The sequence below is a fragment of the Varanus komodoensis genome, unplaced genomic scaffold, assembly GCF_004798865.1.
Source record: "Varanus komodoensis strain SLA01 unplaced genomic scaffold, ASM479886v1 scaffold41, whole genome shotgun sequence".
In the NCBI taxonomy this organism is placed as follows: Eukaryota; Metazoa; Chordata; class Lepidosauria; order Squamata; family Varanidae; genus Varanus; species Varanus komodoensis.
Window position 1 is genome coordinate 2,321,682 of NW_025335954.1, and position 22,366 is coordinate 2,344,047.

Below are 22,366 nucleotides of genomic sequence, written 5' to 3' on the forward strand. Positions count from 1 at the left end.
AGAAAAGCCAGAATGTTTGGAAGCAGATGCTTCCTGAACTTACTTAAAATCTCTGTTGTACTTTGCAGCTCAAATCTATATATGCCTCAAGAAGAAGAAGAAGAAGAATTTTACATTGTACTTGTTTAAAGAGGTGTCTCAAGGTATTAGAACAGGGTAGTCATTAGATGTGAGCTTATATTTGCTAGCCAGAGCTTTGACTTGGATTTCAGTAGATCTGTTCATTTGTGCTTGCAAAATGGTTGATGCGTGGCATTCACTGAGCCTTCAGAGGTGGCACTCTTTTCTTCATTATTTCATATGGGGAAAACTTTGGCTGGATTCCAAGAGGATGTTAAACGCAGAGGGTGAATTTGTCAGTTTGCTGAAGCATACTTGATAAACCCTTTTGCTCTTCCATCTCATGCAAGTGAAAATACTGAAAACGCTTTTTAAAGTCTCTTGACTGCACAGTTAATTTACTGTGACAGGTGTTTTTAAAGATTTTTTCCCCTCTTTAAGCATTTAAAGAAAACTTCTCCATGCTGGGGTAGTGGTAAAAAGATTGCTAATCACTTCCTAGAAAACACAAGAGTCTCCAAAACAAACACCGTGTCTCTGTTAACAAGTTGCTTAAGTACCTCATGATTAGTGCGTGAAGTCATGGGCAGCCGGTACAGTTCTATCCCCATAATGTTCCAAGGAAAGGCTGCCATCCTATCAGTTTAGCGCATCTTAAAACCAGTGCTTCAGCTTTAATGTTATAATCGAAACATGCACACACATCCACCACCGCCATTTGGATTAATCTGTAAAGACTTCCTTTGCATTTCTCCCTGAAGCTTTCCCCATTTCCCCTTGCACAAACAGCTGTTATGTAAACAAAGTGGCACTTCCCAGTTAGTTGATCAGTGGGGTATATGCAGTACTTGCAAGGGCTGAGGTTCAGTAAAGGCAGTGGCAGCATTTTGTACAGAAAAATGACAGTGTATTTAGTGTGGTGTGGCTGTGTAGAATACTTAGGGCCAAGTGGATCTTTTTTCAACAACTGCAGGGAAAGCCCCAATCATTGTGAGAGAAAACATGTCCCAGATTTAAGAGTAGGTACAAACAGAAGCAAAAATGATTCCCAAATTAAGGACAGAACCTGCAATGCGAAGATATCCCCCGAGACCATGATGTTTAGGTCCTAACACCATTTTTAAGGGCTGTTCATTTTCCTTCCTTCATAAACAGTAAAAAGGGAGCATGATTTTTATTATACAAGTTCCTTATCCGAGTTAATTTTGAGGATAGGTCTTTAAAAACAAAGCTTATGCAAAAACTAATTACATCCTTGAATGAATGTTGGTATTCTAGCCATTTCATAGCCTGGAAACACACAGTTGGATACCACCTTGATCTTTAGATCATTTTCAGGCATGCACAGAGTTGTGCAACTTTTGTATTGGAAAAACACTAGCGGCTAACTAACCCTCAGCTTAAGTAGCTGCAGGCTACATAGCAGTTCACTGGCTTTGCATCAGCCATGTATGCCATGTATGCCACTGCGACAAACGAACTGGCTGCTGTTTTTCCTTGCCAGATCACTCATTCCAAGCTCCACCTTAACCATAAAATGTTCTTTCTGCCCAGTATGAAAAACACACACCCCAGTCATACGATGACTGCTGCCTTGTTATTTTTAATACCCTGTGCTTCAGAGTTGGTAAAACCAACACTGATTATTGTTGACTGCAATTGCTTTTTCACAGGTCCTTCTGATTTGTGGCGGCATGAAAAGGGTCTTTCAAAACAAATGTGTGACTATAGCATTAATGTAGAAATGGTGGAAGAAAACCCCTGTGTTGCAAGATTTACGTTGTGAGCTCTGTCCTGCTAATATGACATGGCTTGCAATGATTTCTTATAAAGGCAATGATGTAGATATTATAGCTGTATTTCTAAATGCGGTTGCTGGAGAGTAAGCAATTGAATGTAGTGGGGCTTGCATCTGAGTAAACATGCTCAGGCTTGTGCTGAGTGTGCATTTAGTGACTTTTGAATATTCAACTTCAACTTGGGGGTTTTTTTCGGGGGGGGGGGTTGCCTTCTTCCCCCATGAGTTGGCAGGGACAAAGGGAATGTCAACACAAGAAAAGAAATGTAAATAGATATAACTGTCATGACTTTTCCCTATTAAATTCTGGAAACTGTGTGTTTGAAGGTTTTAGGGCTCACTCAGAAACTTGTTAAAACTGCTACTCCCAGAGCTGTTGTGGGATGGTAGCCCAGTTTGCATCATAGAAGTGCCCTGCCCATGAATCTTGTCAGTCCCTCTCTTGTTCTCGATGAGCTACACTGAGCCCAGAAGCCTTTCCTGTAAAGGAGCTGTCTTGCGATTTCAGAAAATGCTAAGCTCCAGCTGTTCCCAGAGCCAGACCATCATGGAAGTTCAGCTCACCTTGGAAATTCCCAGTTTGTTTATACCTTGAAAATATCCTTTAAAAGATCCCCTGCAATACTGTATGGACTCAGAGGTGACTTGCTTTGACAAAGAGCTTGCAGTACAAACTCTTTGGTCATCTTTGTGGTACTATTTTGATGAAAACCTTATCTCAGATTCAAGTCTTTTCTCAAGCCTTGAGTAGCAACGTCTCTCTTTCCACTACCCAGTTTTGTACATGAGGCCATTACAGCCACTTGGGCATTATCCTTTTCTTTTTAATTTGGACATACATGCCCCATCCACCTTGGATCAAACTGTTCATACATCTGTGTTGAACTTCAGGCTGACATTTTATGCAGATTAGATTAGGCGCACACTGTATTGGCAAAGCAGGAAACTTTAAGAAGTCTGTGGGACACCAAAAACTTTCTCGGTGCTGCGTTAGAAGCCAATCCACATGAACCTTGCATGGAAAGCAGGATAAACATCAAGGGTAACTATGACCGGGCCCCTGCAAAGGGCTTCTTGGAGTTCATTCTGGAAGTAGTGATGGGAGAAAAGAGGGCCAAGAGCAGCTGGTGGCAGTGGCAATGAAGGTGTTGACTTACTGCGGGAGACACCCAAAGGGAACATACAGTCCCTAAGGGCTCCCAAATACCTGGAGGTGGCACTGCCCAGAGCCTCTGCTGGAACAGAGAGATAGATGAAATTAAGTTGTTTATGGTACCCAAAGGCTGATCAGGATGCACATCTAGAAAACAGTGAACTTTGGGTAGACAGACTAGACTGGAGATTAGGTGCTATCCTATGTGGTAGTGGAAGATGCTGGCAGGCGACAGCAAAATCTAGAAACAAAACTTAGAAATAAAACTAGTTATGAAGCAGGAGGCATATACTTTCACCTAACAGAAGAGTTTTTCTATAATTGATTCTGTAAATATTGGACAGATTCACTTATTTCACTTATTTGTTTTACATTGTCCCATGTTTTTGTTTTTAAGAAATCAAGGGGATTTGATTGGCTGCATAGCAGATTGATCTTATTAGATGTACAGTTAAGTCTCTGAGTGTAATGGGAGAAATTGTGTGAGGTTGTAGATACACATCAGGGTGTGGTATGGATTCCTCAGGCAACTAGAATGTCTATTTTGTTTGCTACAGAAACAGTTTTATGCACACGGTGGGATTGTGCAAGTTTCCCATAAGCAGTCTGATTCAGAGAAAAAGAAATCCTATCACTTTGGTAAACAGCCTGAAATGTGTGAGTTGCTCATCTGGTTCCCTGTTGGAAGACATTCAAATGCACAAGTGCTTTTTAAAGCAAGAGGCTAAGGCTTCTGCCCTTTCACATACTGCCCTTTCTCTTGAATTTGTAATAATTAGAGTAGTGCATGAGATACATTGATCTCAAATCTTTATTGGACTCTTTTTGATGGTACAATAAATCAGGAGGGTGAAATCAGATGAGATGCGATAAGAATGGGGTTGAAGAAATAAGGCTTATGCAATCAGCCTATAAGGCTATACTATCAGCCTTAGCTATTTGCCAACATAATTTTAGAACCAGTACAATATTCCCATGCCATGGCCTTCTGGGACCTTGCGATTATGGAGGGTGATGGGGAAGCTCCTTGTGGAGTCTACCACCTGAATCCAGCTGTTCAAAGTGTTCCTTCCTCTCTCATGTATTCAGCCAGCTTCTGCCCCCGATTTCCAAAAGTGGGGCCTTGGGATAACAGGATCCACTCCTTAGTTTAAAATGTATTGGATGTACATTTAAATAGATTGCCTTCATATACTCCTGAATAAGAACTCAAAAATTGCTCTGGATTAGACTGAAGGCCTGCTGGTTTCAGTTTCCTGTTCCTGCAGTTCCCTATGGGAAGTTTGCCAACAGGACATGAATGCAAAAGCATGGCCCCTGCCCCTCTTCCTAGCAACTGGTATGCAGCTGCTGATGCTACAGGGACTAGTACGCAGCCCTCATGGCTAGTAGCCCTTGAGGCATGTTATGTGAATACCCAGCTCTTCACAAGGAATCAGGCCACATGGGACCCTGCCAGTTCTTTTAAAACAGTCTGCATGGACACAGGAGTCCTCCCAACATTAAGGCCCTCCTTAGAGCAGGTTACAGGCTGCAGCCGGCCTCCTGCTCCTAGCCACACAGCAGCCATACAGGACCCGGCCTTTCTTCAATGACTCATACTTGCCTCTTAAGAAAAGAAGGCAGGGGTTTCAGCAGTGACAGCATGCAAACAGTTTGGCTCAGACTGCAGAATCCCGTTTGATGTCCTGCCCCTCCTACAGATAATCTATTGCGAGGTGACCCTTGTAACGTTTATTGTTTATCCATTATTTATCTCATTATTGCTCATTTCTGTGTTATAGGCCATTTTTTAAACTTTTCAGGCATTGAAACTGATCGATAAAGCTACCGATAGCCGAGTTAAGATATGAATTCCAGTTGCCCAGTTTCCTGTTCCCAACATTCTTTCCAATGTAGACAGCTGTAGTTTTGTCCCAGGCTGTATTTTGGATGGTGCTCATATACACCTATATTCCTGGCAGTCATATCAGGACTGTCCCCAGTCCCAGCCACAGGGGATTTCCTTTATAATCCTTGTGAGAGTAAATAAGTATCCAAAATAATGATGGATTACGATTTGTGATAGTCACATAGCTGCCCTGCTGTGATGGAATTTCCCAGAGGACACATGTCAGTTTAAACATATTGAGGTGACTTACACATTTACTCACCTGACTGAGGAGCTAGTTGTGCAGGTGTGAAAGAGCAGGCAAACCACCTCCCCGCCCACACACACACACTCACAATATGTACAAGGTAACATGCGACATGGTCATTGTGCATGTAGGTACATTTTCTACAGTTGCTAAAATCTTAATCCCAAGGACCAGGCAGAATTTCCCTCTATTTTGAATTCAGGAAACACACCTTCTGATTAAATTGGACTCATATACAAACCAGGATATAGACACTCGTGTCATGCATGTTTTTCTGGCTAGACCTCCACCCATATTAGTCATGCAATGCATTGGGAGTTAAGGTTCTGCCATTAGTTTTCTCACCACAGCCTTTTTATTTGTCAAAAAGTATTTCTAGTAGCCTACTAATGCAATACAACGACATGGACATCTGCAGCAGCCCCTCCTTATGCAGGAGTGGAAATGTTTCTCCAGTAGCATGCACAGGCACTGCTCTGCTGTGAGGATCTGTTGTAGCTTATAAAACACCAGATATCTGTGGACTTCTTCTGAATTTTCCACAAGCTGTTCTAGGCCATTATTATCCTCGGAAATGAACTTTTTCTTTGCTAAGATGCTCAATGTACTGGCATCGGATGGTGTCAACAAGCACAGCAGTTCCACAACTATTCAGTTTGGAAGATGATGTGAAAGATGATGAAATGTCACAGTTTCTCCAGTGATTTTACAGACTCATATTCAGAAATTACTGCAGTATTGGACAGTACATGAAAAATTACTCTTGGCTTTGTGTTTCTTTAACATCAGTGAAGAGAGGGTCATGTGTACAAAGCCCAGCTGGGTCATGTTAAAGGACACATGTAGCTTCATGTTTTCACACAATGTGCATGTGTCTTGTTCAAATATGCTATTACATTATGTGATAAAATAAGCTGTGAGCCAGATCCAGGAACTGTGAATGTCTCCTAGAGTTCTAAAGTTCATAGATGCGATAGATAACCTAGTCCCCTTTAAATGCTTGGAACTACAAATCTCTGACTATTGGCCATAATGGCTGTGGCTTACTGGAATTCTGGCTCAAAACATCTGTTGTGTACCATCTTGCTTCAGCTAGCTAGGCACCCTGTCCATACAGAAGGCTGCTTTTTCTTCGGACACGAATATGCCCTGGAAAGTATTCCATGGCTTTATAAGAAACAGCCCTTGGAATGCAGGTTGGATTTGTTGGCTGACTCTGCAGCTGATTCCTGCTGTCTGAACTTAACTGTTGCCTGTTTGCTGTCTCTCCAACACGAACAGTTATTCTGACAGATGAAGAGGTTCAGAGGAAAAGAGATATGATCATGAAGAGAAAGGAGGAAGAAGCTCTTAAGGAGAGCCTGAAGCCCAAATTGCAGGAGGAGCAACAGCGAGTCATTGAGGTGCTCCTTGAGGCCCACCGCAAAACCTACGATCCCACTTACTCTGATTTCAGCAAATTCCGGGTAAGCAGCAGAGCTTGCTTTCTTTGTTGTCTTGGTACAGCTGTGACAAGTAGGACCTCTTCTGGTAAAACAGGTGAACTGAAGTACAGAGGAGTTTTTCAGCACCATGGCTCTTTTGAATCAACAGCTGTAATGAAATTCTCACCAGCTTCGCACTTGGAAAAAGAAGGCTGAGGCCTGTAAACTGAATCAGTTCAATCGTGGACGGGCAGCTTGTGCCTCTGGATACATATCGGCCTATAACCTCTACCAGCCCTAGCCAGTGAGGGGTCATGGGAGTTGTATGCTGAAACATTTGGAGGAGCACATATTTGACACTTCGCTTTAGGTCAGCTTGCCATTATATGTCTGTGCAGGAGCCATTTAATATTTCCTTAAATTGGAGATGTGCCCTGGGTAGAAACTCCTTATGTGGGTAATTGGCTGCAAAATTGAAATTTGCTTATAAAGTGCATTTTAAATTGCTGTACTTACAAGCCAGTAAGAAAATTTTTGCTCTGCGCAGCCAAAGTCCACATGTGCATTGAACCTGCTTGAGCTAATAGCAATCTGTCCTTTAAAAAATCACTTGATGGAACCAAAGGGAAGGAATAGTTTTGCCTGGTTCAGAAATCGTATATATTCTCAGTGCATCGCATCCTTTTCAAAGTCTGATTCTGAAGCCACGTGTTCCAGTGGACAGTGCAGAGCAGTGGTGGGCAACTTGTGGCCCTTCAGAGGCGGTAGCAGCCACCAATGGTGAGGGCTGATGGCAGTTGCAGTGCATTAACATCTGAAGATCTCAGAGTTGCCCATCCCTGGTGTAGATAACAGGCCTGTAAGAGATGCCATTTGTCTGTCAGGTGGGCCCATTTTCTTCATCTGCGCTTAGCCCTTGAGAGGCTGTTTTCCTCAGTTCCAGGGTAGTAGTAGTAGGGAGGAGAAAGTACTTGCGGCTGAAGCAACCACAAGTGCTTCCTGTCCCGTAGCAGCAGGCAAAACAACTGGGAACCGGAGCTGAGGTTGGGGGTTGAGTGACGCACATGAGAACTAGGAAGAAAGGCTGGGGCAGAGAGCAGAAGTAGAAGTAGGAGAACTGTTGACTCATGGTTTTGGAAACAGTGTTGGTAATACTTGTTGTTTTTGCGGCACTTCCCGACAGACTTCTCCCCCCACCCTTCTTTCTCTTGACCAGTTCATATATTCTGAGCAAAATCAATACCATGGTGGGGTGAGAGTTTCCAAAAAGCCCTGATGCTCCTGACATTGCGTGGAAAATTGCACAAATTTGATAATTAAGTAAATATGCCTTACCTGTCCTGTATTTGCATTTTCTGCTATCTTTTGAGATCAATATGCAAATAGAGATGATGACATGAAATATTATTTGCTGTGACTTTCTAGCTCATGCTATGATTTCTGGATCTTGCTATATTCCTGGAGAAATCAACCATGTTGGGGCAAAACGATGGTCCATCAGAAAAGTTTTTTTCCTCGGGAATTCTTGCTCTAGAAAATGGGGCAATCAGTCAAATTAAGCAGCAGAATGTAATAGAAATGAAACATGGAGGTGGATACTTGCAAAGATACTTTGTACTAAGCTGGCCTGATTTGCACTGGATTCTTTGATGGGAGAGCTAGCTTGAAGCATTTTAAAAACATCCCAGGCCTTCCTTTGCCTCCTAGCAAGGCATCTCTATTATGTACAGTCTTCCCAACAAGTAGCATTAGGGAGCTGGTGTGTGGGGGTGCATATGCGGATGGTATAATGAAAACAAAGACTCTCTCAAGCAGTTGGAATGGTTATGCTTTCTGTTTCAGCCTCCTGTGCGAGACAGTTCAGGGAAAAGAAGTACAACTAGATCGTCCTCTGTCGTAACTCAAGGTTTCTCTTCCTCGGAAGACTCCTCAGATACATTCAGCTCCTCCCCAGGTAATACACCAGGTGACAAATAACATCTGTGCCCACAGTAAAGAATTACAGGAATGTTAGCACCACTGCAGATTAGTTTTCTAAACAGCAAATTCGGCACTCTGAGTTTTTTCATAGAGTTGCCCTTTGTAGGTTTTCCAGACCTTATCCTATATTGTGGCTGACTTATATGGCCAAAGTCCCTTCCTGGATTTGCTTTCTTTTGAGGACTTATGATTTCCCTTACCTTTTTGGCCTGCCCCACCACCCTTATTGAAGAAGGGCATGGCTACATTGTATGGGAGACATGGAGCTGCCACCAACCGTGTGCCTCTGTGATTAAGTTCTCCTTGCTGTAAGCTGTAATATCACATACCTGGCATTGTGATGTCACAGCAGCCTGTGACAGAGTAAAAGTGAAAGACGTGTGAAATATCAGAGCTTGCGGGAGAAAGGGGATAGCTTGACACAATGGGGCCTTTTTTGGTGCTAGCCCAATGTCTTGGTGCCCTAGGAGGAGCCCAGAATTACTAAATCAGTGTCTGCTTCTTTCTTTCCACATCAGCCTATGTGTTCAAGTTTCTGGGTAATTCATCCTTGAAAGGTGGGATGGATCCATTGCTGGATGGATATCTATTGGTCTGTCTATTTATTCTTTGCATAGATTCTCACAGCTAAAACAGGGATTTTTTAAAGTGTTGACTTACCTTTTCCTAAAACATACCAGCACTGTGCCTGAGATAAGAAGTCTAAATGGTGGGCTCTCTCCTTCCTGCTCTGCAGAGCCAAAGATGTTCTCCAATCTGGAACTGAGTGATGACAGTGATGAAAGCTCAGCCATGGCCATAGAATTCTCACACCTCTCCATGCTGCCTCACCTCGCTGACCTGGTTAGCTACAGCATCCAGAAAGTGATTGGATTTGCCAAGATGATTCCCGGCTTCAAGTAAGGATGCGTTTGGTTTTGGAATGCTTGGGTGCCTTTTCCATTTCTTTTCTTTCTCTGGGTGTTTTTTGTTGTTTTAAATTAGACAATGAACCTCACCACACAGGCCTGAAGGTCTTCTGCTATTCTGTGCCCCGCAACCCAACAGCAGCCATCTGTTTGGCAGGCAAGTGTGGAGAAACCTCGCATACGTTGGATGCAGGTAGCCCATTGCTGTGAGCTTGAGGATCTGCAGACTGCAGTGCTAATGCAGGCTTGGCACTGGTAGAGGGTTGGAACGGGGCATTCCAGAGCCCTCCGAAGCAAACCAGCACAAGAAGGAACTAGTAGGGCTAAAAACTACTGTAGGCCTGAGCTTCCCCTAAGTACTGTACTCTCTGTACTTTTCCGGGTTTGTTAGCATAGGCATTTTGATGGCACAAAGTTGACCCTCCGTTCCCAGGAAGAAAGTGTCCATAACTCTGCCTGGTGCAGGATCATTTCCCTCCTTGATGCCCCCCACCAGATATAGCATGCTGCTCCACAGGGTTTCCGCCATGGTTTGAAAACCATGCCTCCAAAGCAGCTTCCTTGAGCTGGTATTCCAGATGTTTTGGATTACAGCTCCCACCATCCCTGGGTAGTTCAGCACATCTAGAGGACATCATGTTGGGGATGCCTATAATAAGCACTCTGCCCCTGAATGTTTTTCCTCCATCTTAGAATAGAATATTAATCCCTAGAAGTCCATCAAAGATGAAAAGATTAAACATGCTATATTTGTATATAAACACGGGGGGGGGATATTTTGCTTTAACTAATCACTGCTGAGGATTTCTAAACAAAAATGTTTAGGCAAAGAAATTAAAGCTGTATTACATTCATCCTCACAACAGTGCTGTTTAATAAATCACAGTTATTCAAATTTTACAGAATGAGAACTGTGGGCACAGTTCAGGCCTCCCTCCATGGCCAGACCTGACTTGAGCAAATCTTTCCAGCCAAAATAGTTTGCAGTCAAGGGGGTTATTTACAAATCTCACAAACTGAGCATTGATAGAGTGATTGCATGATCACTCAGCTGTGCCACTGATTTGAATAACAATTTGCTCAGCTCCCATCTTGTCTACTCTCTGTGTGTGTGTGTGTGCGCAGGTGCTCATGCATATCAGCCATGACCTCACATGGTTGAGGTAGAATTTGAACCTAAGTTGTCTTTATCTATCTGGACTTTACTTACTCTTTTACACTGAAGTGTAAAGGCCATGCTAAACCTGAGAAATTAATTTGGCTTAAAGTTGAACTGTGTAGATTGCACACAGATTACTCTGTGTTTGATTACCCTTACTCCAGTGTGTGGACTATGTTAAAGGTACTGCTATTGAATTGGCATCAGGTAACAAGTTCTGTCTGCGATGTTTGATCAGCTCGTTCACATCTCTTCCTGCTACTCACTGAGCTACATATGGAAACATATGAACCAACCTGCAGTAGTTGCATGTAATTGTGCAGAGTTGATTGAAGGCTACCACCTGGGGGGTAGTTGTAGATATACTCAATGAAGAAGAATAAAATTGTTCTCCAAGGAAGCTCCCTTGAGTACTGCCTTCCTAATTGTTCAGTTGAGAGGAAGCAAATGATCATCAGTCCTCACCCTTTTTGTATGATAGATGATTAATGATAGATGATTTGAGGTCTCAGGTATATATTCTCCCTTCTCAAAATTTAGGGATTTAACAGCAGAGGACCAGATTGCTCTGTTGAAATCCAGTGCCATTGAAGTAATTATGCTCCGTTCGAATCAGTCATTTTCACTGGAAGACATGTCCTGGACCTGCGGGAACAACGACTTTAAATACAAAATCAGTGATGTCACTCAAGGTACAGTACTTTCTGGTGTGAAGGACTTGAGATGCCTGTGCAAAGCGCAAGGCTGCCCCGGAGCAGTCATGTGAACAGGCTTGCCTTATCCTGATCCCCATCCACATTCTGCAAGGCATCACTGAGGAAGGTAGAAGTGGAGCCAAAAGAAAGTCAGAGGAATGCACCAAAAACAAGGGTGCTGGGGCACACCGTGTTTATTGTACAATGTGCAGTGTAATGTTGCTCTCCATGCATTGCTTTTGCAGTTGCTCCGTGCAATCTATTAGGATACTTAAACAACAAATGGATGTCAAATGATGGCAATAATAGGTCTGAAAATAAAGGGGAGCTGTGTTAGCCAGTGGGTATTTTGGAACTGATTCATATAATGGTCTTTAGGCTTTTCCTAGGGATTATACGTTAACTCTCAGTGGCACATTGGAATGGGAGGTGGGCTTCATCTTGGGTAGTGTTCTAGCATGCAGCTGCATGACCTTTGAAAAAGACAGTGATGATGTGCAAAATTAAAAGCTGGGTCTCTGCTGCCATCTCTGTTTTTCATCTGTGGAAAACCAAAGAAACTACAGACCAGGACAGAGAATGCAGGAAGTTGAAAAGGCAATCATAGAAGCCGGCCCTTGGAGGAAATGGGTACATCCCATCCAGTACACAGGGACACTGGGACAACAGACCTGACACAAGCTCATTGGTTCTATGAGCTTTCGAGGCAGAATGAGTGTGCCCTTTGGTCAAGCAAGCCATATGTGCCACACTCCCGGGCTTAAGCTTATCCTTACATTTTCTCCTGGCTTTGTTTCAGTCCCTTTTGTTTGCTTCTCAAAAGCAGCTTGTGCTTTTCTGTGTCTGCTTCAGCTGGCCACAGCCTGGACCTTCTCGAGCCCCTCGTGAGATTTCAAATCAGCCTGAAGAAACTCAACCTGCATGAAGAAGAGCATGTGCTTCTGATGGCCATCTGCATCCTCTCCCCTGGTAAGAAAGCCCTCACCTCCACCTGCCTTCTGGGAGGCTGCCCCTGAACAGCAGCCAGCAGCCCTGGGCGCCTTCAAGCCAGACATCTGTCCTTCACTGATGCGATGCCTGTATAGGACAAAACGCACACAGCTGCGTGCGCAGCAAACATCATGCAAGGAGATCTCTGTGATTGCTTTAGACTTGCATACATTGGCACACTGGGCTGGCACAGAGGTTGCCTCAACAAGAAAAATATACTCCACACAGGAGTCCTTAAATGCAGGGCAGACCTGTTGCTTTCCCATTGGCAAAAAAGGGGAAGCAGTGGCGTCCTGTCTTTCGAGGCCTCCAGGTAGATGACTCTTGGTACTGCCAGTCAGAAGGCATTGCTAAGCTACTCCATCCGTTCCTTCCTTAGGTTTAACAGAAAAAAGAAGAGAAATGGTGGGAAAACATGGGAGGGTCAAAAATGTAAGATGTCCTTGGCTGGACAGGTCCTGGCATAGGAAAAGTCTCCTCAGGACCTACCCTTCATCACCCAGGAGTGCACATTATGGTCAGCTTGTTAAGACTTCGTCTGCACAGGCAAAGTTGCAGTGCAGTGAGCTGTTTTGCAGTACTCGGAGTTGTTCCTCCTATATAAAACATTGAGGGCATGGAGCTTGCCATAGCAGTGCCTCCTCCTGGGAATGGCTGTGTTCCTTCCAGCAGCCACGGGAGAGCTGCCCTTTCCAGAATGTACATGGAGGTGCTTCCCCAGCATCATCTGCCCCCATTTTTGGAAGAAGGTTGGGGTCACTGGATGAACAGCAGCACCCTGGAATTTTTCCTTGCCAGAAGTGTCCTACAAGAACATATAGAAAGTGGTGGAAACAGGCTTGTCCGCTGTTGACACAGGCTCCAGAAGGAAAGAGATTCCTTTCTCCCAGAGCCTAATGACAAGCAGCCAGGGCTCAATCACAGTTAAGAAGTTCACATAAGCCTCATCTCTTGTAACTGCATAAGGCACAGTCTGAGTGGCACGGTCTGATCTGGACCGTTGTTCTTGCTTTCCCTTTTTTCCATGCCAAAGCATCTACCTCAGAAAAGGCCCCAAACGTCCCACAGCTAGTCTCAACAAAAGTCTTGTCCTGCCTCTTTTCCAAAGAGTAGTCCCCGCCAGCCCCCTCCAGGATGAGAACCCCATTCTTTTGTTTTGATTAGCTGTTCAATCCACACCATTGCATTCATTTGTCTTGGGCACACAACTGGTTTTTTTTCTGCCACTTAGGATTTCATTATTCCCAAATTTTATTTTGTGGCACATGATAGGACAGTGAATATGTGGGTGTAACTGTTCAAATACAGTATTACTTAGAGAGACAGAGAGAGACAGAGAGTCAGTCAGGCATGGAAGCATGAAAGCTTCAAGACAGCAGACAAGAAAAAAGAGGAACTGGGTACATCTAAACCTTGACCTTCGTCCCTTGACCCTAGTCACTAGGTGCGTGTGTTATCTGTTCTCTTCCCTAGACCGCCCAGGCGTTCAGGACACTGCTCTGGTGGAGTCCATCCAAGATAATCTTTCAGAAATCCTGCAGACGTACATTCTCTGCCGACACCCCCCTCCAGGCAACCGTCTGCTCTACGCCAAGATGATCCAGAAGCTCGCAGACCTGAGGAGCCTGAACGAGGAGCATTCCAAGCAGTATCGGTGCCTCTCCTTTCTGCCTGAGCACAGCATGCAGCTCACTCCGCTGGTCCTCGAAGTCTTTGGCAACGAGATCTCTTGACTTGGCAGCAGGCACAAACACTCGAAGTGAAGGAAGGTGTCGGTCCAGCATCCCCTGGTGGCACATGGAGAACTTTGGCCCAAGTGTCGTTTTGCATATTGTGTTGGCAGGGGGTTTTCCTTTTGGGTTTAATCCACACTACCAGAGGGACTGCATTGTGTGTACATCCTGAGTCTTGGCCTTTGCACTGCTGTTGAGCAGCAAGCTGCGAACTAGCCCCTCTCTCCTGCCAGTCCAAACCAAACCGCTCTCTCACTTGCTGCTTTGCCCTGATGAAGCTGCTTGCCGCTTTCCTCACTGCTGAGCTTTCCAAGACAGCAGCTGAAACTTCTGCACCGTGTGTTAAAGAAGGCAATGACCGCATGAGAACTTCCACGTAACATTGGTGGAGCTTAGGGCCTGGGAGAGACTGGCCATTGGGTATTCTTGCCATGCCATGCTGAGAGTTTTCCATCCAGGATGACTATAGCATGCAGAGATGGTCGAAGGGGTTATTTTTTCCTGTGCACATCCATCTAATTTTCTGCCCAATACAAAGGCTCTTTGGCACAAAAAAAGTCTATTTATTAGCCTAATAATTAATAGGAAGGAAAGGTTTACTGAAATATATAACCTGTATCATCTTTCCAAGGGTATTTTTTTAAGTGATTGGTCCATTGTGTACAAACTTGCCCAGCACATTGTTGGCACTAAATAAATCTGTAATAGGAGGGGCCAATTTGAACTAGCTGTGCTCCCCTCACTCAGCGGTTGTGGGGAATCCTGAACAGCCCAGCCCCTGCCAGGATCTCCATGCTGTTCCATGAAAAAGGAACCCCCCAGGCCCATGCCATGGTTGCAGCTTTTGTCCTTACAGTTTCAAACACTACTAACTGCTAGGAGGTGATTTCAAGCAACCCGGTGGTATGGAGCTGACTTCAAGTCTGTCCAAGAGGGCTGAGCTGCTTAGAATAATGATTTAGTATCACTTTCAAGTGATGTGGCGAGTCTCCTGGTGATCAGATCAAGCTATGTACAAAGCCTAAGTATCAGAGCTGCCATATGAAGAAGTGATTTTCAGCGATCCCCTGTTGGGACATTTGAGTCAGACTTTCATCATACTCAGGGAAGCTGAAATTTATTTTTGTCACTCATGAGATGTTTACTGTGAGCTTGACAACCTCTGAGCAACATGACCTCTGGAAAATTTAAGCACATGTGAGCTGTCTGCAGACAAGGGAAGGAATCTGTCTTCGGTATTAAGTCAAATAATGTCTTTGCAGAGTAGCTATTTGTTATAGGTAATTGTTGCTATATATAGAAGTTGAAATAAGACAATCTCTTTTACTGGACCAACTTCTGTCTGGTATAGGAGTATGCAAGTGCTTGGGTGGCACCAAGTTTTTAAACAAGAAAAATGGAAAAAGTTAATTGTCAACTGCAGAGAGAGCACAAAGCTGGTTACAGTCGGGCATTTTCCCCATTGTTTTGGATAGATACTGGCCCATTCAGAAAACACCTATACTACCCCTGACACCAGCATGCCACTGTATTTGCAGAGATCACTGCAGTTTGCATACTGCAGACAGCTGCAGGTGATCCCCAAAGTTTCCGGTGAGATGAGAGGAACGGAATTGCATGGATACAAGATGGTTTCATGGAGCGGATCCCGGGGCTTCCTGACATTGTGTTGGTGGGGTGGGAGTAGGATTACTCAGAGCCACAGCTCTGGGTCCTGCTTCCTCAGAGCTAGGACTTGAAAGGCTGAGCTCCAGCCTGCCCCCACTCACAGCTCACATGCAAGGCATGCCCCTGGCTGCCTCCTCCACAGTCACAACTGGGCCTTGGAGGAGAGGAGGCTGGGGCCATGGACTTAGGCCAGTCCCGGTCAGCACCCCAGCTGCCTTCCCTTCCCCTCCCAGTGCTAAGTCAAGAGGGCCAAATGCACAGACAAGGCAGGAGGGTGGCAGCAGCCTCGCCATCGCCACAGCTCACTCTGTGCACAGGATGCCCATAGCCTCCAAGGCTGCATCCGGGGCGGGGGGCACTGGATCGCACCCTCAGTATGGCAAGGCTGGGATTGTGTTGGTGAGAAGCAGCACACGCAGGCAGCACAAGGCTGAGGTGACTGCTTCCTTTTTGGAGTCAACTCTCACAGTTACTCACTAGGTGTCAGTAGGGTAACACGACAGAAAGTGTTTCTGATGTAAAGTGCTTTGGGTTTGCTGCATAGCAATGAATCTTCCCCCCAAATTATGAGTAGATCGTTATACTCTAAAATTAGTCTAAATTACTAGGATTGGGAGGCTTCATCAAAGTCTTAACTTCCTTCTGTACTTGTTTGAGAGTTGGCACAAGAGCAGCCCACCCACATGGAGTAAGTCACTGTGGTGTGTGCGCGCGAGCGTGCGCATGTGGGTTCCCCTCCTCCCACAACCACACCGCTGTCTCATACTAAGAGCCATGCAGGATCAGACCAAGGACCCTTCTAATCCAGCCTTCTGTTCTCATGGTGGCCAAGCAGACGCTCCAGTGGGAATCCCATAAACAGGACATTTCCATGTCTATGGAGGCAAAGCCACTAAAGACCACACCTTTGTAGACTTAAATGAGGAGGAAAGAAAGCGCCATTGCTTACATGTCTCCTGATAAGTGCTTGCCATGTAAGCCTTCAGATCTCCTTTCCAAACTTCTGTCCCTTCAGTTGCAGGAGCAAATCTTAGCTGTGGTGTTTGGCTATTTCAGCAACATACACCCAACCTTTAGATGCTCAGGGTGCAATCCTGTGTGTGCCTAGACAGGAAAAGTCCTATAATTCCCAGCATTCTCCAGCAAGCATGGTTGGTTGAGGAATGCTAGGAATTGTAGAAATATTTCTGTTTGGACAGGCATGGGATTGTTCCCTTGGGCTGCAGTCCTGTGCACCCTTATCTCACAATAAGAGCCATTGAACACAATGGAACTTGCTTCCGAGTAGGCACATAGAGGATTGTGAATGGAGTTTGGGATGCCATACTGCCATTGGCAACATTGGGTCACTTTCAGTGCCAGATGGGTTGACTGTGTGTCTGCCATATGCTTGCATCATGAACACTCCACCATTTGAATGTGAGATACGCATCTGCAAACACATGGTGGGCAAGAGTTCCCCTTGTGTTTGACTCGAGTGTCGGAAGGTGCCGGAGTGCTTGTCCAGAAGGAAATTATAGTGTTCCCCACAAGATGCAGAGTGGACATCCAAGTAGTAAACATAAGCATCCTAACCTTCAGTAGGTTTTTCTGTGTCACTTTGCTATTAAGACATCTTTGCAAGTGAAAAAGTAGCAGCCTTGTTTAAGTTTTCCTAGTTTGAAAAGAAAAGAGAAGAGGGCATCTTACTTGAAGAAAAAGACGTAACCTTTGTAAGGAGCTGCAATCATGGATGGGAGATTTGGATCACACATTTCCATCCCTGAAAGCACTCTCTCAACCTAAAGGGACTGAGGTTGTGGTCTAGATTGCCACCTTGGGAGGGTCTTATCCTTAAAGGCAGTCTAAAAATAAGTACGGTTGAACAAAATTGGCATACTGGATGCTGTACTGGCCAGGAGTGCATCCAGGCGTGACCTCAGTACCTGTGTGCTTGACTGATCATAATCATAATTTAAATGCTCCAAAAAGCAGGTAAAGTTCCTTCTTAGATTAGATGGGCCCTGGTTAAAACAAATGTATGGAAACCACTTCTTAATTCTATTGTGAACCTTTATACATCTTTATAAAGATCCTTCTCTTATTTCTATCTATTCCATTTTCTTGGAGGCAGGGAAGAATAAATTCTAATTCTGCCTTTTAGTTATCAACCTTAAGCAGACAGAACAGAGCTGATGCTAGGGGTGTTTTCCAAATGAAGCTTTTATGGGGTTGCTGCCCTCCTTATGGGCAGTCCAGACATTACTGTTTTCTGCTCATAACCCACACATATTTTACCACCACTTAGTTTGCCTTTTTACCCAGAAAATCAGTTAAGAAAAAAGATGGAATTGCTGCACAATGCCTTCAGATTAGAAGCATTTGGTGAGCCTTGTCTGAGCTTTCTAAATTTAAAAACATGTGTTGTGACTGCAGTCACTTAGAGAATAAACCTGGCCACCATAGTTTCTAAATTAATTTATATGAGATAAGTTATCTGCCCCTTTTATTAAATCCTTTAGCAATGACTCTGCTGAATAATTTGCACCAAATTTTCTGGCAAAATTGAATGTGTAAATAGCTATTTAATATAAGTTGAAAATGTTCTCTTGTACAATGTAAGTCAGATTTTAAACATTTTAAGAATACCATTTGAATCAAAGCTGCTCCTTTTGAGAGATGCTGGGATATGATTTATTTTTCCAACTCTGCATGTGAAAGCCAAACCTGTACAGTTAAGAGAGGAGTAGTTTCTTTTTCCAAATGTGAAACACAAATTACTTTGTTTATTGCCTTGTATAATTTAAATTGTCATGCAGTGCACTTTATGAAAATCAGTAGAATGATTTAAAGAGACAAAACTATTTTTAAGTGTGGTGGTGGTGGTGGTGATAAAAAGGATTTAGGCAAATGTTATCTTTCTATTCCTCTGTACATCTTTGGGCTTTTTTGAATGGATAAAGAGAAAATTTAATATAAAAACTATTCCAGAGCTTTATTGACAAGATAAAGAATGAGTGAATACTGTTTTACATAGTTGTGAATGTAATATGCTGTTACCTTATTAATAAAAATATATTGCTTTGTGAAAAGGACTAATTTATGTGTATAATCTGTTTACAATGATGGACATGTTTGTTGAGAAGGCAGCCGTATTAACTCCAGTGGAATTCACTCCCACATAAGCTCGTACAGGCTTGCAACCTCATTCTCTTTGGGATCTATTATTTATTTTTTAGAAGTATGAACTGTACCTTCATCCAAAACTCGGCTTCATGGCAATGTACACAGCAACACTCAAAAATGTCAGATGCTTTACACCTAACACTTTAAACAACAGTACAATAAAACAGAAAGGCAAAGCACTGCTTGGCTATCTAATCCTTTACTCATGATCAGGGAAGGTTGGCAAGAACCCGTTGCTGAAAGAGGTAGTGGATGCCATATCACTGGAGGTGTTTAGGCAGGAATTATACAGCCAGTTGTTGGATGCTTTACACTGGATACCTGTACTCAGCAGAGGGTCGGGCTCCTTCAATGTAAGGGTTAAATCCAGACTTATATTTTTAAAGTTTCTTACTGATGTTTGCCTTAGTAGACTCTCCTATCAGTCACTTTATACTGGTTTTCCATATAGTATGCTGAAAGCAGTTCACCACAAAGCATTATTAAAAAAATGACATTCCTTATTTATTAAAGAAATGTCAGAACAATTTCATACCAAATACATAATAAGCCTATTCCAAAACAATTCCATTATCAACAAAAACAAAACGGAACGCCTTCTGACTCTGCTCATTATACCAGCAGCAGAGGATGGCCTGTAAGAAGCTTCAGAAGAAAGCAGGGCCAGTTATCAATCGCAGATGTTAGCTGGACCAGGATGAAACACCCTCTGGCCTTGATGCCAAATTTTCGGTAACGGAGCTCTTTCTGGTGGTGATGTACTCCTTTGGTGCAACCTTAGTATATTTAGACAGAAAAGAACCCCGGAATTCCCAGCATTTTCCAGCCACAATGTAGGGAGTTGTAGGAGTTTTTCCCTCTAAAAAGACGTATGATTGTGCTCTTAACATAGCTTAAAATACACACATATACCGCCAATTATATTTCATTATAAACAGCTGTCCAAATCTATATAATAGATTGTCAGATTCTTTTTAAAAATTCCAGCAGGTTATTTGTACATAGGTTGCCATGAGTCCCTTGTATTATGCAAAGCACAATGTACTTTGTAGACTCCCCTTCAAACTTGTTGTTTGATATCTGTACTATATCAGACCATACTATATCCACAACTTTGTCATCTGAGTGGGGGAAAGTTCAGTAAACAAAACTGCCCCCTGTTCTCCTCTCCCAGGCCACTTGTTTGACGTCCCAGATTATAAATACCAGCATACAAGGGAGATGCATTACAACTAGCACACCTCTCCACCCTGCCCCCGGCTTTGGCTACATTGGCTGGAGTTCACAGGAGTTGTGGTCCAGCCCCATCCACCCCTGGGAGACTAGGAATCACATGATTACGTAGGCTGAGGGGCCAGTACAGAAATGACCCAATATTTATTGTATCGGTACCCTGCGTCTCCCAAGAAAAATGGCACTCAGAGTGACTTAAAATTATAAATTTGATTAAAGCAGAAATGTCTGATGTTCAAGCTGGGTTCCAAACAGAAAGAGCCACTTGAGATCATATTGCAAATATATATTTTGGCCACCAGAGCCTGCCAAAGAATTACATGAGAAGATCAGGCTGTGCTTTATAAAGTACAGCAAAGCCTTTGACTGTGTAGCTCATGAGAAGCTATAGTTCATGGGTCCTCAAACTACAGCCTGGGGGCCAGATCCAGCCTGCCATGCCCATTTACCCGGCCGACTATGCCCATTTGGACTCGCCCGCATTCACATGCACACCCGCCGCTGCCCACCTTGCCCCGCGCTCACTTGGAGAAAATGAGTGGTTTGCTCACTCGGAGAAACCATTTCCAAGCGAGCAAGCCACTGCCTTGTGTGTCCACCTTGTGGCACATGCCTGCCCACGCCTCACCTTGCCTCATCATGCGTCCTGTCCCGCCTCAGCGTGCGCACCTGGACACCCCGCCCCCTCACCGGCCACGCGCACCAGCACCACCTTTCCAGTTCATGCCCAGCACCGGCAGCTTTCAACTGGCCCCCTGGTATAAAAAGTTGGAGGACCCCTGCTATAGATGGTCCTGGAAAAAAATGGGAGTGCCTCAGCACTTGATTGTCCTGTTCACCTGTACATGAAGAAGCTACTGTTAGGCCAGAATATGGAGAAACAGAATGGTTTCCAGTGAGCAAAGAAAGGTGTCATAAAAGGGTCTATTTTTATCTCCCTATCTGTTCAGTCTGTATGCAGCACATATCACATGGAAATCCAGATTAGGATCAGAGGAAGGAATGAAAATTGGTGGAAGACACATCAATCATTTAAAATAAGCAGATGGCACCATATTACTGACAGAAAGCAGCAATGAATGGAAACGACTCTTATGAAAGTGAAAGAACGTGCAAAAGCAGGACTGTAGCTGAACATTAAACACAAATCATGACTGCAGACTGCATAATGTTTGTGTCAATTGAAATTGTGAAAGATTTTGCATATGCTGGCTAAATCATCAATCCAAAGTGAGACTGCAGCCTTGAAATCAGAAGACTGAGACTTGGAAGAGCAGCAGCAAAGCAACTAGAAAAGATAACCAAACACAAGGGCATTTCAGTGGAGACCAAGCCAGGATCATGCACACTTGTATTTCACAACACTGCTATGGGTGTGAAAGCTGGACAGTGAAGAGAGTTGACGGGAAGAAAATGGATGTGTTCAAACATGGTGCTGGAGGAGAGCTTTGCAAATACTCTGGACTGACAGAAAGATGAACGAGTGGGTCCTACATAAAATCAAGCCAGAGCTTGCCCTGAAAGCAAAAATGGCAAAACTGAGGCTGTTGTTCTTTGAGCACATCATGGAAAAAAACTAATGTTAGGAAAAGTCAAAGGCAGAAGAAGATGAGGATACCCAAATATGGGATGGAATGCTTCTATAAAGGGATCCACAGCCTTGAGTTTACCAGAGCTGAGTAGGGCTGTCAAGGACGAGACTCTTTGGAGGTCTTTCATCTGTAGGGCTGAACATGACTTGACAGCATGTAACAACAATGATAAAAAATCCAATAAATCACAGTAAAAACCCACTGCAACAGCAGTGTCCTGCTTGAATGAAAAGGCCTGCTTGAACCAAAAGCTCCACAGCCTGGGAACTGCCTTCCAGAAGCCCCTCCTTTGTGTCCCCACCAAGAAGAGCTTTTGCAGGAGATATGAAGTCCTGGGCAAGGTCATATGGAACAAGGAGCTCTTTCAGGTAACTGAGTCCAAAGCCACATAATGCGGTATAGTCATAACCTATCTGACCATTTTGAATTTGGCTCAGAAATTAACTAGATACACAAATGTGAAAGAAATTTCGGGTATAAAAATGAGCTCGTTTTACATTTGTCACATATCTGCCAATAGCGACAGTGGTTTGGTTTCTACAATTTACCAACATTTTACTTTCTGAAAAATCTGGTGACAGTACAGATGGTTTATAGTTTACTCTCATATGGGTAAATGAGGTTGGTGATATTATACAACTGTATAATTTTTCTGTAGCAAAAAAGGTCC

General features: G+C 43.9%; 1 protein-coding gene across 4 annotated transcripts in view; it reads left to right on the plus strand.

Annotated features, from left to right (window-relative positions):
- The window catches only part of VDR (vitamin D receptor), an 85,048-nt gene extending 66,268 nt beyond the window's left edge, over positions 1-18,780 (plus strand). For all 4 annotated transcript variants that reach the window (XM_044443040.1, XM_044443039.1, XM_044443038.1 and 1 more), the window contains 6 exons: positions 6,431-6,615; positions 8,416-8,527; positions 9,290-9,452; positions 11,161-11,312; positions 12,168-12,284; positions 13,779-18,780. In XM_044443040.1, coding sequence (XP_044298975.1) covers positions 6,431-6,615; positions 8,416-8,527; positions 9,290-9,452; positions 11,161-11,312; positions 12,168-12,284; positions 13,779-14,038 — 989 coding nt within the window. In that variant the 3' untranslated portion in view covers positions 14,039-18,780. The remainder of the gene's footprint in view (positions 1-6,430; positions 6,616-8,415; positions 8,528-9,289; positions 9,453-11,160; positions 11,313-12,167; positions 12,285-13,778) is intronic.
- The last annotated feature ends 3,586 nt before the right edge of the window (positions 18,781-22,366 follow it).